General features: G+C 54.1%; 1 protein-coding gene across 1 annotated transcript in view; it reads right to left on the bottom strand.

Annotated features, from left to right (window-relative positions):
• Positions 1 to 586: 586 nt before the first annotated feature.
• The window catches only part of AIF1L (allograft inflammatory factor 1 like), a 20,185-nt gene continuing 3,539 nt past the window's right edge, over positions 587 to 17,232 (bottom strand). The window contains exons 2-5 of the mRNA XM_006918064.2: positions 10,462 to 10,528; positions 8,251 to 8,292; positions 5,904 to 6,066; positions 587 to 3,446 (exon numbers count right to left, since the gene is read on the bottom strand). Of these exons, the coding sequence (XP_006918126.1) occupies positions 3,359 to 3,446; positions 5,904 to 6,066; positions 8,251 to 8,284 (285 nt within the window). The 5' untranslated portion in view covers positions 8,285 to 8,292; positions 10,462 to 10,528 and the 3' untranslated portion in view covers positions 587 to 3,358. The remainder of the gene's footprint in view (positions 3,447 to 5,903; positions 6,067 to 8,250; positions 8,293 to 10,461; positions 10,529 to 17,232) is intronic.

The raw sequence follows: 17,232 nt of genomic DNA, 5'->3' as shown, positions 1-17,232 counted from the left end.
GTCTCGCAACGGAGACTTTTACGCGTCTAAGCGCCGAACGCGAAAGGGGAGGTTAAAGGGCATCAAAGAGCGTCTTTGTTTATTCCTTTCCTGGAAACCGCAAAACACTTTGGATATGTTATTTAATCATCAAGACATCTTAGTCACCTAGGAGTTATTGGCGTTTAATTGATAAGGTAACGGAAGCTACAAGGAAGTTAAAATGACCCAGTGCACCTCGGTCAGAAAGTGGTGGAGGCAGTATTAGAATTCAGCTTGTCTGGATATGCTAATTGCTGACTACTGCGTAGAAAGTTCTGTAGTGGATTTATACTATAAATGTTCTAGGACAGAGGATCTTGGGGAGGGAGTATGTTCTGCCACTTATTGTTTGGTTTTCAGCAAACTCCGTCTGCTCCAAGCGTGCTTCTCATTTATGACAATAAATGACAAACAGAACCTGTCCCGTGGGATTTTCGTGAGGTGTAAATGAAGCTCCATTTAAGAGGCTGGTACACAGGACGCATTCATTCGACCTGTTATTCTGTTAGCTAGCTATTCCGAATTCGTTGAGCCCAGGAACCCCTTCCCAAAACACACCAATCAAGACATTGAGAAGTTTGGTTTATTTCCAGTATGCAGAGATGATGTTAGGCACCACACACACCTCATGCACACGCACACACGTACTGCATCCAGTTGAACTTGCCCAATACACTCCTTTTGAGTCGCAGAGACAAAGCCATACGTGGCAGTCCCCAAGTTTCTGGTTACATTAAGTTAGATTTGGTCTTTCAGAAGGACAGCTGAAGTTCTAAGCAGCGGAGCCCTTAACCAGAGAAATGAGTCCTAGAGCCAATAGCCACAACCTGAAATAAATGCATGTCCCCCCTCCCCTTTGCCAGAGAAGGCTCTTAAGCCTCTCTCTCTCCCCGAGTTGAGTTCCAAGAAATGGTAAAGGAAGTGGTGGGGTTTCCCAGGACATTCCCATCCAGTGAGAGCTCTTTCCTGCTGTTTGCAGAAGCTGGGGACAAACCCACTTGCTCTCCTTTAAGGAGGCTTCCCGTGGTCTTGTAAACTGGAACCTGTTGAAATAAGCCTGGTTGGTTCTGCCCTCCTCTCTGAGTGAGGATCAGGTGCACTGACCATGATGAATAGCCAAGGAAGGTTTTTACCTTGTTCTAAGATCTCATCCTGTCTCAGAGAGAAGAGATAGTAGAAAGGGGTGGGGGACAGGCAGTTGCTCAAACAATGATCTCAGGGGGAAACAAACCAAAGGGGTGGGATGAGGCGTGATTTTACATTTACAGGGAAAACTGTTTTGCTGGGGTTTAAACTTCAACTAGCTGTGTGCATTTGAGCAGCTCCTTAGCCTGAAGATCAGCCAGTCACAGCCAAATAATCTTGCTCCTGAACTGGCTGAGACCAGCAAATTAACCCAGCCAAGCCATTTCCCCTGCCCCTGCCGGCTCCGCAACCTCAAGCTGCTACAAGGGTAGCTCCTTGCGCCCTAGTTTACGGGTCACTGAGGAATCACAGGGAGCCCACACTGGCTCCAACCGCACCCAGACATTGCCACTTAAGATTTGGCAAAGGCTTCTCCAAGACTCTTGCCTTTAGCCTGGCTTGGCGCCCCAGGATTGCAGTGCAGTCACCCCATATCTCTCTTTGCTAACATTCATGTCACTCATCCCTGAGTCTGACCTCCTCATCAGACTCTGAATTTCACTACTGCGTTCTTGTCTCTTGGCCCATAGCAGGTGCATAATAAATATGTTCAATTGATGAACGCGTCTCTCTGAGTGAGCAGAGTAAGGGACTCCAGAAGGCAAGTGGGGTCAAGGCTGAGGTCCCTGCTCAGCCAAGATGGGGCAGAGTGTGACATCTTCCTGCATGAGTTCCAAGAAGTGGCTTAGCTGAGAAGCTCTAGGGAAGGCAGAAGTGCAGAGGCAGGCCTGGCGCTCATCCAAACCTGGATGCTGTCTTGGAGGCGCTGGGAAAAGCGAGTCCTGGCCCAAATGCCGACCTAGGAGACTGCCTCTCCCTGCCCCGTACCTTGTTTTCATCACTCACCGAGGGAGCCCAGAGCAGAGATGAAGCATGGGCAGGGCATCTGAACACCTGGGCTTCAGTCCAGACTATTCTGTCTCCAGATTAACCCCCGACCTGGGGCAAGGCACTTAATCCCTGTGGGCCACCAGTTTTCTCACTTGTGACATGAGAGGACTGGCTCAGCTAACCTACAGGGTGGATCGGGGCTCTAAAACCCTGTGAGTCCATAATAAAGAACCAGGTAACCCCGATCGCATCCCCACGCTCAAGGTTTGGGCGATCTGGAAATGGAGAGATGAGTTAGAGAGACAGAGGACTCGGCACGTGTCAGGACAAAGTGGGGGAGGAGCTTAAAGCTTATAATAGGTGGTCAATAAATATCTGTTGAATGAATGAATGAATGAATGAATGAATGGTGTGAATCAGGTGGGAAGGTGAATGGGGATGCACAGGCAGTTTTCAAGCAAACTGGGTTCAGAAAGGCAACCTGTCTCTTAGGTCTTGGCTTAACAGTGGTGCTGACACTTTTTGCCATAAGCGTTTTATTCCTCATTCTCCTATCCCCTTGCCCTCAGCATCCTCCCTAAAAGGTGGGACTAAATTGAGCAGACCACCCTCCCCAAAGACCCTAGCCTCCCCTCTACCCCTGAAGCCCTTTGGTCCCCCAGCAAAGGCTCCCTCTGAGCTGCCTACGAGGGCGTGGCCAGGGGGCAAGGGCAGAAGATTCCTTCCACAACCTTCTTGAGAATCTCAAATGCCAAGCCCCTCTCCGGAGCTCCTTCTGTCACCTCCCTGAGGGAGAGAAGTATGGCCTGAGGGGGGATTAGCTGGGGCTTGGGGTGGTGAGTGGCCACCTCCTGGACAACGTGAGAGCACCAGAACCTCAGAGTGTCTGAGGGAACCCGAGCAGGGCCCTACGGCCTTGTCCCTACTTCGAGGTCTTCTGGAAGTAGTCTGTGGTCCTCGCTAGGGGCAGGCCAGCGAGTCTAGGCTTAGCTGACAATGCCAGCTCCAAGCGTAGGGCTCACTAGCTACCAGCCTCTCTGCCCTGGCCCTGCCCGCTCCGGTTTTTGGTTTGATGTCAACCCTTCTGCACAGGAAGCAGAGAAGGAGGGGAGAAGAGGTAGGGGGTGGCCCAGAGCCCCTTTAAGGCATATAATTTGTGCTTTACAAAGATATCACTGATTCTGCAGATGAAAAACAAATCAACACACCTAACGACCAAAAAAAAAAAAAACAAGACAAATCACAATGAGTCCAGAAGGGCAGTGAGCTCAGGAGGGAGGGAGAGGGGTGGGGAAGGCAGGAGCAGGTGTTGGTGGGGTCCTCACGGCAGGCTGGCAATGTCTCTCTCTGGAGGGGGCCCAACTGGCCTGGGGCTGCTCTCGTTGGCTTTTCCTTCAAACATCATGACTCTGGTTTGGAGATGGAGAAAGAGAGAGGAAAAAAACAGGATTAGGACTCCTTCCCTCATCCAAGGAAGCTCATCAGCCCTCATGCCTGTGGGGTCCTCAGCAGAATGCCCATCGTCCATTCCCCAGTGGGATCTTCTCGGAAACCGGGGACGGCAGCTACGTCTCATCTTACAGAGGAGCAAACTGAGGCGCAAAGTGGCAACGTGGCTCCTCAGAGCCACACAAGCAGTCTGAGCAGGACGAGACTGCAGATCTGACTTCGAGGCCATGCTGCCTGGAGGAGGCGGTGCTAGGCTGGGCCATGACTCTGCTCAAAACCCCCTCGGATGCTCAAAACCTCCCACTGCTCTGAGATAAAGTCCGGGGAGTAGCGGATAGGGGTTCCTGGTGTAGCCACTGGAGGGACACAGCCTGGATTTGAGTCCTAGCCCCACTACTACCCAGCTGGTGACTCCAGGGAGACACTTAACCCCACTGATGCTCAGTGTCTCCATCTGGAGGGGAGGGTGCCAGAAGTGCTTACGTCCTGGAGCTGCCCCAAACATCAGTACCCTACTCCATCTGTAGTTACTCTCTGAGTAGGCTCTTTCTTCCAGTCCCCTTAAATCCCATCCAAAGAGTGACCTTCCCCAAACTGGAGCTTATCTCTGAGCTCCAGATCCACACATCCTGCTCCCTCCTCAGCCTCTCCCCTGGGATGTCTGAAGGGCACTTCTGCTTTAAAACATCAAAAACGGAATTCTTAATTCCCACCTTCCCCACCTGCTCTTTCCCCAGGCAAACATCACAGTCAATCAGTAACTCAGAGCCCAGACTTTAGACTCATCGGACGCCTTGCTTTCCTCTACACCCGGCGTCTGGACGTTTAAACAATGCTTCCAGCTTTACCTCCAACAATCACCCCCAGTTCTAGGAGCTCCTGCCCACCCCACTGCACGGGCCTCCCTGCCGCAGCCAGAGGGGGCCTTTTAAAAGTCAGTCTCTAGCTTAGAGTACTCCAATGGCGCCCCTCCACATTAGTACAAAATGTTAGGTCCAACTGTGGCCTACGTGGCCCCTACACAGTCCCCTGGCCCCAGGCCATCTCTGCAGACTCATTCTTCATTCACTGTCCTTCCTGATGGCTAGACACACTGGCTCTGGGCTCTTCCTTGAGCATACAAGCATGATTCTACCTCAGGGCCTTTGCACGTGCTGTGTCCTCTGCCTGGAATGCTTTTCCCCAGATCGTCACACAGTTTGACTCTTCCCATCTCCCTCAGTCAGGGCTCTGAGCAAATGTCGCCTTCTCAGCGAGACTCTCGCTGCCCACCAACCCATCCCTCTCTGTTCCTCTTGCCCACTTTATTTTTCTTTGTACTACACGATTGCGATTTGGCGTTTTGGTTTGTTTTCGTTTGTCTGTCTCCTGCCATTAGCATGTAAGGTCCACGAGGCCAGCAACGCGTGTCCCTGGCACCTCGAATAATTCCTGGCATATAGGCGGTGCCCAGTAAATAGATGCCAAATTAACAAATGATAAATCTAAGGAGTCAATACACAGACAAGTGCCTGACATATAGTAAGTGTCCACTAACTCTGCGGTGTTGTCTAATAGCATCATCACTCTGATCGCTACCACCTGGCCTCTGCAGCGTGCACTGAGCTTGACGGTCTCCTCACCGCACCTCCTCCCCCACTCTGCCCACACTAAAAGCTCTGACCCGTCTAAACTGTGGACTCACGAGCTGGTTGCTCAGCTTCCTGGGGCCTCGACTTTCCCTCTGTAGAATGAGACAGGTATATCTGACATTTGCACATTTGAAAAAAAAAAAGTTAATCTTATTTCAAAGAAGCCAAGTGAGGTCCTTTTCAGCTCAAATACCATGAGACTCTGCAGCAGCTCAGCGGGGAAGAACAGACGTTTGGAGTGTGGTGTTTGGCCACCGTGTACACGGTGCCATTAGCCAGGTACTGCGCTAGACTCTCCATGCGTGTTATGTCATTAAACCTCAGGACAACGCTTCACGAAAGATATTTATTATATCTCTATCTTACAGATAAATAACAAAACTCAAACCCTACCTTCCTTTAGAGTCAGTTTTTAACTACATTCTACTCACAACCACCTCGTGGAGTGTAGTCACTTTACAAATGAAGAAATCGAGATTCGAAAAATTTCACCCGCAGATTGATCATCATTATCATCATCGCCATCATCAACACTATCACAGCTGCCACTTACTGAGCCCTGATTGCACCAGACTCTCTGCTACAGGCTAATTCCACCTGCCAGGTACGTATTCATGTGACCATTTGACAGATAAGGAAATCAGGTTCAGAGAAGATCCCGCCTAGCAGGTCACACGATGAGTTACCTCCTGGCTGGGGACTGGCTAAGGTGCCCGAGCCAGGGGTCTCTCCATACACAATGACTTCACCATCAGAGGCCCAAGGAGACGGGGGGGAGGTACTCACAGCTTGAGAACAGCCGACCGTTTCCCCAGCATCATGTTCACAAAGTCTCTGTAGGAGATGGTGTCGCTGACCCCACCTGTCACCTCTGAGATCATCTTCTTCATCTCCAGGTGGGTCTTGGGGACCCCAAGCTTCTCCATCATCCTCTTTAAAGACATCAGGTCTGCCGGAGGAAAAGCAGATCCATTCAGTGGCGACAGGCGCAGTGGGGGCGCACGGGGAAGCTGGCAAAGCTCCCTGAAGTCCGACAGAACAGCCCCTCCCTGGAGACTACAGTCCACGGCCTTTCTCCTCTAGGGAGAATGAGCCCACCACACACCCTCCCTGCTCTCTTTGGGGACAGTGGAGACGAGCGGTTAGGGACACGGGCTTCTAGAGTCAAACAGATTTGGGATGGAATCAGCTCTGCTATTTCTGGCTATGAGACTTGGGGCAAATTACTTCACCTCTCTGAATCCCTGCTCCCAGCAGTGGTAAAAATGGGTTGATGGAGGGACGACGCACAAGAAGCGCCTGGCACAGAGCAGGTGTACAGTAATGGAGCCGCTCTTCTTACTGTCAACATCCCTGCGGCATCCTGCAGTTATGGGGGGCTATGGACCCACTCCCCAGCGAGGTGGGGCCAGGTAGTCGGCCTGATCCCAGGCACCGAAGGTCACTCTCCGCATCTGCCACTCCCACCCCGCAGTCCTAGGGCTCCACTGTGGCCAGAAGGGGGAGGGCGACAAAAATATCCTGCGGTGCAGGAAAACCAACAAAGGAATAAAATTCAAGAAAAACAAGGGAGGCACCAAAAAGTCACTACACCCCGAGGAGTCGCTCGCTGCCTCTGACCGCCTGGCTCCCAACATCTGAGGCAATTTCCTTGAGATTGTTCTGTGAACAATAGGACAGCAAAGGATGCTGGGAATGGGGGCGCAGCAAGGGGCTGATTTTAGGGGCCGGGGAGTGGTGCGCCAGCTCGCCCGAGAGGCAGGGCAGGCAGGACTGGTGCCAGAGCCCTAGGTGCCAGGATGTCCAGGGCATTTCAAAGAAAGCTGGGCAGCGTTCTGCAGGAAGAAGTGGAAGGTCTCCCACGAGCTGCTGGCCAGACTCTAAGTTGGCAGGACCTTTCTAGAAGGCCATTGGCAAAATGCTTCAAAAGCTTTTGACCCAGAATGTCTAATTCCTGAGATTTACTCTAAAGAAATAATCAGTGATGCGGACAAAGATTCACGTACAAAGATGTTCTTCATGGGCTTATCAATGACTAAGGTATTTGCCGAATAAATTATAGTCTATCCCCATGATGAAGTATTATTCAGCCATTAATCATATTTCAAAACAAAAGTGAATCATATTCAAAGGACTCGCAATACTGTTTTTTTTCCATAAAGGAGGTTCTACAATGGTATAAAATAACAGCTGTGATTAGAACAGCAAGTGGAAGGGTATAAACTTAAATGCTTATAGCAGTTATTTTTGGGAGGTGGGGTCGCGGGCGAGGTATTTTTGTCTTTGGGCTTTGCTGTGCTTTCCAAAACGTTTTACGATGAAAATGTATTAACTTGATAACACCCCGATTTTTTTTCTAAAGAAAAAAAAAGAATAAAAATATTCAAACAGGAGAAGAACAAGAGAAGACAGAGGAGGAGTTGAAATGCCGGAGGGAGAAGCATTGGAATTCAGAGTGAAGCAGAGCCCGGAGACCCGCCTGGAAGCCAAAGGCCAGGATCTGGGCCCTGGGCCTGCCACGTGCCCCGAGCAGGTCGTGTCATCGTCCTGAGCCTCGGTTTCCTCATCCGTAAAGTGGGGATAATTAAATCAGCCTTGGCAATATCATCCCATTGCTTGGCAATATCATCCCAAGACCATCCCATTATGGTCTTGAACATAAGTGCTACGGGACAGGTGTTTGTCATCCCCAGTGTCTGGATGGCAGGACACAATAAGGGTCTGTTGGAGGAGAGAACTAGTGTACCTGAGGCACTTTGTCAACTGCAGGATAGTGTACGGATAGGAGGACAGGTCCCCAGGCAAGGGCATCGACAGCCAGAGCATCTCCGGCCCTGGGCAGGGGTGACATCCTCTATTCTGGGTCCCCTGGGGTGAGAGGCTGAGGCGTGGGCAGGGAGGCGAGTGCGGAGGGAAATGGCAGGGGGCAGTTTGGGGGCAGTGTTTTCCAGGGTAACGGCAGATGAGCTCCAGGCAAGCTCTCCTGGCCCGGCCCACCCAGGAGGCTTCAGCGTGTGTTCGTCACACTCATGACATTTCATCCCCACAGGGAGGTCTGTGGGGCCCTCAGGACCCTCACACCCTCTACCCACCAAACGCCCTCTTCCCCCAACACACTCAAGGCCTCACTCACCGATCTCGCCTTCATTGTTCAAGTCAAACTCCATGTACTTCTCTGCAAATCACAGAGCAAAAACTGGCATCAGCTTGTAAGCAGGGCCACTCCTGCAAGGTCCCAGTGGCTCCCCGGAGGGGAACCGGCCAGGTTCTCGGGGAGCCCGCGCCTAACTCCTCACCCCAGGTGGGGGTCTTGATTCCAGATCCGTGATCTCAGCTGTCATCTCTAAAGAGCTACCTCGTCCTGCCTGCACCCCTCCCACAGGGGGCCACTGTGTCCCTGTGCCAAGGAGAGCAGTCATTTCCTCCCGGGTTCCCCCAGTGCTACAGAGCGACTACAAGAGATTCCAGCCCTGGAGATAGGGTTCAGTGGGTTTGGGAAAGGGGAGATGGGAGTAGGAACTGGTGTGTTTTCAGAGTGTCTCAGGTGCTTCTGACAGGCAGCCAGGTGTGGGAACCACCAATTTAAGGTGTGGGTCTGAACCTCTTGGTCATGCGCAGCACTGAAAAGCTGATGCTCTTTCGGGAGGAATGCCTGTGGGCCTGCCCTTGACCACAAAGTGGCACGTACACTGTCCAGGGTTACACGGACCCTCCCCAGAAACCTCATCTACATTCTGAGTTAACCTCCCCGATCAACGAGTCCGGGGAACCTCCAAAGGCAAGAAAGGATGACTGGGAACATCTTGGCATCTTCTGACACGGGCAGTATGTGCGAGCATGTCCTGTGGCCTTAGGCAAGTCGCCCCTGCCACAGAGGATCAGGGCCCTTATGGTCTCTTCTGCACAGAGCAGCCAGCATGAGAAAGCCAAGGTCCTCCCAGTGGCCTTCGAGGCCCCTGTGACCTTCAGGAGCATCTGCCCTCCAGCCTGTCAGGCTGCCTCTCCCTCCGCCCCGTCTGCTCCACTCCCGCTGGCCTGTCCCCGACCTCTCCTGCCGCCCCTCTGCCTGGAATGCCCCTCCTAGGTAGTCACAGCGCCCTTTAGTCTTCTAATAGGGCACCCTCCCAACAAGCACCTACTCTTCCCAAGACCACTGTCCCTCCTCCCAGAGCCACCTCTAAAGAGTGACCCCATTGGTATCCAGAGAGAAGGGAGGAACTGCTCCTCTTTTGTGAGGCTCTCGTAAGGGCAGGTAGCACAGGTTGGAGGGGGTGACAGGGAAGAGATCGGGGTGTCTTTGTTCTGGTTCTTTACTTTTTTTCAATGTAAAAAGCACCACTGCATAATGGTTAAGAGCAGAGGCTTTAGAGTGAGACCAATATGGGTTCAAGACCCACCTCTATCTTAAGTGGGCTGTGCGACCCCAGGCAAATGACCCCACGTCTCTGAGCCTAAATTTCTTCCTCTGGAAATTAAAGATCACAGCATCTCCTTCCTGGCCAGATCGGGACGATTTGGGAAGCTCACGACTCAGCATTCGACGTGCTTCCCACGAGGTCAGTGTTTGACAAACGCTTAGCCATCCACATCCTGCCCAAGGACGACTAAGTCGTAAGCGGTCTGAGGAGCACCTGGCAGGTTCTCTGCCCCGGAGCAGGAAAAATGTCCACATCGCTAGGACTTTGAGGCGGGGAGGTGGCCTCGAGGATCTTGGCCCTGGTCCTCCAGGGCGCCCAGGGCTCCTGCCTGGAGGCAGCGCCCCGGCAGGAAAGGTGGGTCTGGCCCTCTGCGCGAATGCGGTTCCTCTCCTTTCGAGCCGCTGGCTGGGAACCAAGCGCCGAGGCCTGAACAGAGGGACCTTTATGCCGCCCCCTCCGTGCGGGCTCCTGGGCCCTGTTTTCTTTTCATCTCGTGCTGCCGGATTCAATGGGCAGAAACTCTGCCCCCTGTCCCACTGTGGCGACACAAACGTCCATTCTCCACAGGGGCTCCGAGACGCTCCACCGCAGAGGGGAGAGGCCGGGGCTGCGACAAAGAGCCGATTGTGCGCTGGGGCCCCGGGAGCGAGCAGGGCCTGGCCAGTGGTGACAGGAGCCAACCTGAGCCCTGTGGGGCGGCTGGGGCAGAGAGGGGCAGCGGCAGGCTGGGGCCTGCAGGCAAGGGGCGAGGGGTGAGGGGGCCCGGGGTGGCAGGGAGGAAGGTGGAGAGGCCTGCCAGGCACCCTGTCTCACAGCCCAGCAGGAAGGGAGGCATTCTAGATGAAACAGGTGTGCAGCCTGGCCCTGTGCAGGTAAAGAGTCCTGTGTGAGAGATGGGGGGTTGGAGGGGGGCAACCCCAGCTTACCTTTGAAGGCCGCAAGCTTTTCTGGCAGGTTCTCTTCATCACTGTATTTCTGGTCACAGAGAAACTCCTACAGAGCCAAGAGGACAGCGCTGAGCACAGGGTCAGCAGGCAGAATTCAGCAGCACATAAGCCCACTGCGCCGTGCCTCCTGTCCCGCCAGCTGGCTGGACTTGGCGGGGCAGGGCAGGAGGCTCCAATGTTTGTCCTGGCCTCCCGTCAACCCTCAGGGCAGATCTGCAGAGGCCGCCCTGTGGGTACGACGTACGCTGGGCAGCTCGGGGTAGGGCCAGAGAGTCTGCTCTAGAAGACGAGACACTCTCAGTCAGCCTCTGAATTACCCGGGCCTCCCCCAGGGTACCCCAAGTCTGGGGCTCATGAGGCCAAGAGCCCCAAAGACAAGCTGCCTGGCTCCAGCATTACCTTCTTAGGTGTGTGACGCCAGCATATTAATTCCTCTCTGTACCTCTATTGCTTTATCTCTGAATGAGCATAATTTTCACAGCTACGTCCCAGAGTTTATGTGACGATCCAAGGAGAGTGTACGTGTGACTCTTGGCACACAGCGAGCGCTCAACAAACAGCTGTCATTTTACTAGTCTCTTCTCTGGCCAGAAAATGACTGTACATTACTTGGGAAGTCACGTACCCCTCTCCCGTGTATCCTCACCTGTAAAACAGGGACCACCTTCCCGTCCGATGCTCTGAGACTCCAATGAGTTCTTTCATAACCAGATGAAGGGAGAGGGTCAAGGATGCTAATAGAAGCCTCCAGAATGAAGCACTTACCCACAGGATCTCTTTGGATCCCCCAACAAGCCCAAGAGATAGCTATACTATTACTCCCATTTTACAGAAGAGGAAACTGAGCTTCCCACAGCAGAGTGAGCTCCATCTCACTTGGAGTCTGCCTCCTGACCCCAACCCTTACATATGGCCAGAGAGCAGGCATTCATCCGCGCTGAGACAAAAAGCTACCAGTTCGTAAGCACCTACACTGCGGGCACAGGGCCGGGAATCTGACCTCCCTTGTTAACTTTCAAGCAGCCCTAGAACCTGCAGGCAGACGGGGGAGCAGAGGGTGTGTTCCCATCATGGTGCCAGACTCCCCAAATCCCCTCTCTTCTCTGGACCTCACTCTCCACGTGACTGAGCCAACTGGACGCAGCATCGCTCCTGCATTCGCTCATTCATTCAACGGTTTTCGAGGGGCCACGGTGCACACTGCTCTGTGCTGAGGCAGCGAGGGAGCAGGTGAGCAAGATCAAGGTCTTTCTCCTAAAATTATGGGAAGTCCGTGTTCGAAGTGATGTTAAATGTTATCTAGGTCAGTCGCTCAATCTGTTTCTAAATTCTTGCTATTTCCCACTAACCGATGACCACGTCTGTACTTACACACCTCCCAGGATGGGGAACTCACTACCTTTCCGGTCTACAATGTAAATCCCCAAGAGGCTGCAAGTAGAATAGAATGACGAGAACCTAAACGACGGTCAAGCACTCTGTGTTTGGATGTCAGTCCCCTCCTTACTAGCTGTGACAAGAGCACATGGGCAGCCATCTCCTCAGGCACCTCCCCCTCAACGGGGGTACCCCGCTGCGAGCACTGAGCACCAGGCTCTCCACCAGTGCTCGGTAAGCGACAGGTGTGACTGAGCGTGAGGCAGGAAATAATCCCTTCCAGGGTTGAAATGCCTCCGGGTTAACTCAGCGCCCTTTGACAGAGAAGGAGGAACCCATGAGCCAACGTGGCTGCCCTCGCTGGGCTGAGGGGGGGCTCTGATTGCCCCCTTGTTTTGGCAGGAACTGTGCTATCCCATCAAATCCTCACTATGATTCTGATTTTATAAGTGAGAACAGGAGGATCAGGGAGGTGAAATAATACTTCTAAAGGCCCAAGCGGCTGAGGAAGTGCAGGGTTGGTTTGGACCCTGGGTCTATCAGACTCTGGGGTCTGTACCTCGGGCAGCCTGGTGGAGGGCAGCACCAGGGCCCACGGGGTCCAGAGGGCTTGGCCACAGCCTGACTCGGGGCCTCGTCACCGTGCACCACGTGCAGCTCCACCTCGACTTAGCTGGAGCTGGAAGCTTCTGCTGCCGGGGAGGCTGCCCACCTCCCCGCTCGCTCTGTCCCTTCCTCTTGGCTCCCTCCCACGGTTCTTTTCCACGGCTGTCCCCAGCCCATCCAGCCTACGTCCGACTCACGACACCGCCCCTATGTACCCTCCTTCTGCTGCTTTAGGGACCAAGACGCCTTCGTGGGGCGGCTCAGCCAAGGCCCAAATCCTGCATCAGCCTGGAGTCTGTGCGTAACACGCACCTGCCACGTCTAGGGATCCGGGCAGACTGGATTCAAGGAATGGCACACGGGCCTTGGTCTTGGAGACGAATCACACACAGACGAACACAGAACAGCCAGGCAGCGATCGGAGCAAAGACACGAGCACAGCGTGGACTGCGGCGTGGTGCGTGATGACGCCCACTCAGGACCCACCCGCAGGGCCTTCTCACTGATGGAGCCAGTTTCCTCCTGAGCACTCAGCACCATCTAGCAGGCTACTTTATTTGTGACCCCCAGACACAAATAGATTGGGCACCGCGGCTACCCCAGCCTCCTTTCCATGCCTCCCCCATGCCAGGCCTGCTGCCACCGGGGACTTTGCTCTAGCTGGGTCCCCCGCCTGGAGGGCTCACCCCCCCATATCTGCTCGGCTCTCTCCCTCACCTCCTCTAAGCCTCTGCTCAACTGTCACCTTCTCAATACGGCCAGCCCCGCCCGTCCTGCCCACCGCAGCCCCTGCCTCTGCTTCCGATCCACTTTACCTTCCGTGGCCGAATCACCTAACACAATTTACAGTGTAGTTACTTATTAAGAGCATTGCCTATCACCTGTCTCTCCCTGAGAGAATATAGGTTCCACATAGTAGGTGCTCGATAAATATTCGCAGGCTGAGTGACTGAATTGAGACTCAGAGAGGATAAATAACGTGCTCAAAGCGGCATGGCTAGCAAGTGGCCGAACTGGAGTTGAAGTTCACAGTGGAGGCTGCTTGGGTTTCCTCCCTGCACGGAGCTGAGGAGCGACCCCAGGGAATGGGTGTTGGAAGGGTGCTGGGAGGAGGCAGGCCCTTGGCCACTAGCTCTAGGAGCACATGTTTACTGTCTCGGCACCCGGCAGTGTCCGGCATCTAGTAGGTGCTCAATAAACATCTGCAGCACGAATGGAGAGGCCTGACATTCGGCCAGAACGCCTTTCTCCACTCTGACCCCTGAAATGGTAAGGCCACTTTGCAAAAGTGTGCGCCTGTGTGTGACAAAGACTGGGGGTGGGGGCGGGGAGGACTCAGAGATTGGAATTACACTTTTCCTTAGAGCTAAACATGACAAATTCTTGAGCCGTAGTGACCAGGGCTGGGGGAAGCAGCTGACCCAGTCGTGTGTGGGTAGGCAGCCCTTGCTGGCCCTGGGCTTAGGGCAGCTGTGTGGACCATGCCTTTGGCCAGGCCAGGGGAGGAAGGCGAGTGGGCGGCAGGAACAGGAGTTTCATTGGCTGGGCTGCCAGCTCCCACCCCACCTACGAGCTTGGGATTCTTGGTTTCTGCTCATGCACAACCCACAGCTTCCTCCCTCCGGGCGTCTGCCCCCCACATCCTTGCCCAGCCTCAGGGCCCGGCCATGCCTAGTGGGCAAGTACCCTCTCTGTCCAGAATCCACGACTCCTGAGTCTGGGTCCGCAGGCGGAGGAGACAGAGATGGAGAGGCCAGCCCAGATGTTTGGAAGAAAAGCAGAAACAGAAACACAAAGAGGACGAGTTGGCTTCCTGTGTCTGACCCGCTTAGTAGCTGTGCGAAAATTATTTAATTCATCTGTTCCTCGGTTTCCTTGTCTGTAGGAAAGATACAAACATCTCATAGTCTTGTCCCGGTAACTACAGTATGTAAGTGAGAATATGCGAAGTGCTTAACGCAGCGCCTGACACCGTGTAAATGCTAAAAATGGTAGCTGTCTGTTATTATAACCTTCTAACATCTACATCCGTACAATCCACTTAGAACCCCCACGGCTCATCATCCAGACCATCACCAACGATTAGACCGGAAGCAAACCCTCTGCCCCAACTTACAACTTCTCATTCCCTTCCCTGGGTATCCCCATTTGACAGATGAGACAACTGAGACCCAGAGAGGTTGATCGACTTGCCCAAGATCGCAAAGTTCTAACAGTTCAAGGTCTATTTCCCTTCACCGTCCCGGCTCCCTCCCTGCCCTGAACGGGAGGAAGGTGTCCTGGCCACACGTTTCAGAACCAGGAGTTACCTTCCCCCTTGGGCAGCTGCAGAAGGAGGTTACTCCAGAAATCAGGGAACCACTCTCTAGCCCTCTTGGTGGGGGTAGGCTGTGTCTGGATGGTTTACTCTCCCCCCCACCTCCTCTCCCCCTCCAGCCCACTGTCCCAAACGACAAAGTTTTTACAGCTGCAGAAATTGCTGTCCGGGCCTCCAGGAATGAGAGGCTCTGAGAGTGACCACTGACACGCAGAGGGACAAGTCCAGAGGCCTTGGTGGACTAGTCAGTCCCTAGGCGAAGAGCCAGGACATGCAAGCGGGCAGGAGCCTGGGGTTGAAAACCGCAAGCCACGAGCTGAACAGTCACTTGAGCCAGAGTGTCCACGGGCAAGGCCCGTGATGACGGCAGAGCAGTGGAAAACATCCATCCCGTCACAGAACTCGGAAGGGACTCCTCAGAGTGCCCGGCTTGTCCCCTTGGTTCCATAGCTGGGGAAACCGAGGCCTCAGAGGGAAAGGTCTACCCTCAAGCCACAGCGGTCAGAAGCCTCACGTAAACTCCCTGAGTGCTGAGTGGGCTGTGCCGAGGGCTGGGGGACGGGGGCTGCATCAGGTTGCCCGCACTTACTAACTCTGGGGCCCTGGGCAACCTGCTTTACCACTTTGGGCCTTGGTTTCCTCATCTGTGAAATGGGATCGTAACGATAGAATCTCCTCATCGGGTTGGTGTAAGCATTGAATGAGCTAACTGCACAGAAACTTACTGTAAGCGTTAGCCATTATCATTACGCATCAGATCAGCCACACTCGAGCCACGCAGAGAGACCACCCACGACTCTCTGTCCCACACGTGCCACAAAGTCTTCCTGGTGAGCCTTGACCCTCTGGCCACCCCTCTCAAGGGCAAGCTCTGCTTTGTCCTTGGACACCATCCACGTGGGAGAGAGCTCCCATCTCGGCCCCGAGGGACAGCGTCCACAGCCACACCTGTGTACACTGCTGCTCCTCATGGTGCTGTACAACCTCTGAGGCACAGCAGAATTTCCTTCCACCCCGGGGGAGCCCCAAACCAGCGCTCGTGCCCAGGAGGGGCTGTTTCTACAACGAGCAGAGGTTGGCAGCCTCTGCTGTATCTGGCCTCGAGATCCCTGTCACCCGCCCAATTCCCTCTGCCCCCGCCCCACCCCACACTTAACTCTCTTTCTGGGCTGGTACCTCTAGCACCTGCTCCCGGATGCTTGCTGCTGGTTCTCCAGGCTTGTCTCTATGTATTAGCTGCAGTAGAATCTTGGGGCGGGCAGCTATCACCATCTTGGAGGCCATCCAAGGGGCCGGTGGCTGAAACCCTGGGTGAAAACCCCAAGGACGGGAGGCATCATACCAACCGTGAGGCCTCTGACGCAGCCCACAGGTTCTTAAAGGGCCAGGGCAGGCCACAAATGCCTGGCGTGTAGCAGGACCTTGTAATATGCACCCACAAGGACAGCAGGCTCACATTCCCCGTGGCAGCTCTGGGGCCTCATCCGGATGCTGTGTCCTCGCCAATAGATGGGGCAGCTGAAGAAAAACACCCCATCAACTACACAAATGAAGTGGACCCTGCAGAAATTCCATCTCCAGCTTCCTGTGACATGGCCACACTGAGGTCGTGACTGGCTGGCCCTGTGGGGACACTGAATCCTCAAAGGCTCACGTGGCTGCCTCTCACTATCTCCTTTATAATATATTAAGGAAGAGCAAGAGAGACGGGTGCCCAGCGATGCCAGCTGGGCTCACTCACCTGGGCAGGGACAGGGTGGCACTGCCAGTACACAGGAAAAGAGACACACCTGCGTAGTGCCTGGGTCAGGTCTCAGAGGTCCCCCATTGTTGGGAGAGGGACCGGGGACATATGTGCCCCCTGGGCAGAGATACACAGCCTGCTGTGCCCAGCTCTTCCCAGTATAAATGGCACGTGGCTTCTGAAATAACCGAGGCACTTTCGTGCCACAGGGAAGGCTGAGTGTCCTTCATTCGACCCAGGAGGCCTGGGAGGGTGGGACAATAGCCAAAGATCCTTATCCGCATAAGCAAGAGAGGCCTGTGTCACAGCTAGGCCATGTCTACCTGGTGGACAGGGCCAGCCAGGCCATGGGCGGTGTCCGGAGTCAGACTCCTGGCTCTGCTACTTCCTGGCTGGGTGACCTTGGGCAGGTGACTTCACCTGGCTGACCCTCTGTTTCCTCATTTCTACAATGGGAGGCCGGCTAATCCTCGTCCCACAGAGATGTTTATACATTCTTGCTGAGCATCTAATCGAACGTTCCCTTGACGGGAGTCAGAGAAATGATGCATATCGAGGGCCAGGCACGCCTCCCATTATTTTGTTAGACACCCTGGCCTCCAGCTGGCTCAAACTATAGTTTTCACCATCTTTCTGGCTCCCCATGCTCGGTCCCAAGGGTAAGGGCTCTGAGGGGCCCCCCCAGGGGACCCCCACCAGCCCCCCC

The sequence above is a fragment of the Pteropus alecto genome, unplaced genomic scaffold (assembly GCF_000325575.1).
Source record: "Pteropus alecto unplaced genomic scaffold, ASM32557v1 scaffold67, whole genome shotgun sequence".
Lineage (NCBI taxonomy): Eukaryota > Metazoa > Chordata > Mammalia > Chiroptera > Pteropodidae > Pteropus > Pteropus alecto.
The sequence above is the reverse complement of the archived record's forward strand: the minus strand, read 5'-3'. Positions and strand labels throughout refer to the sequence as shown.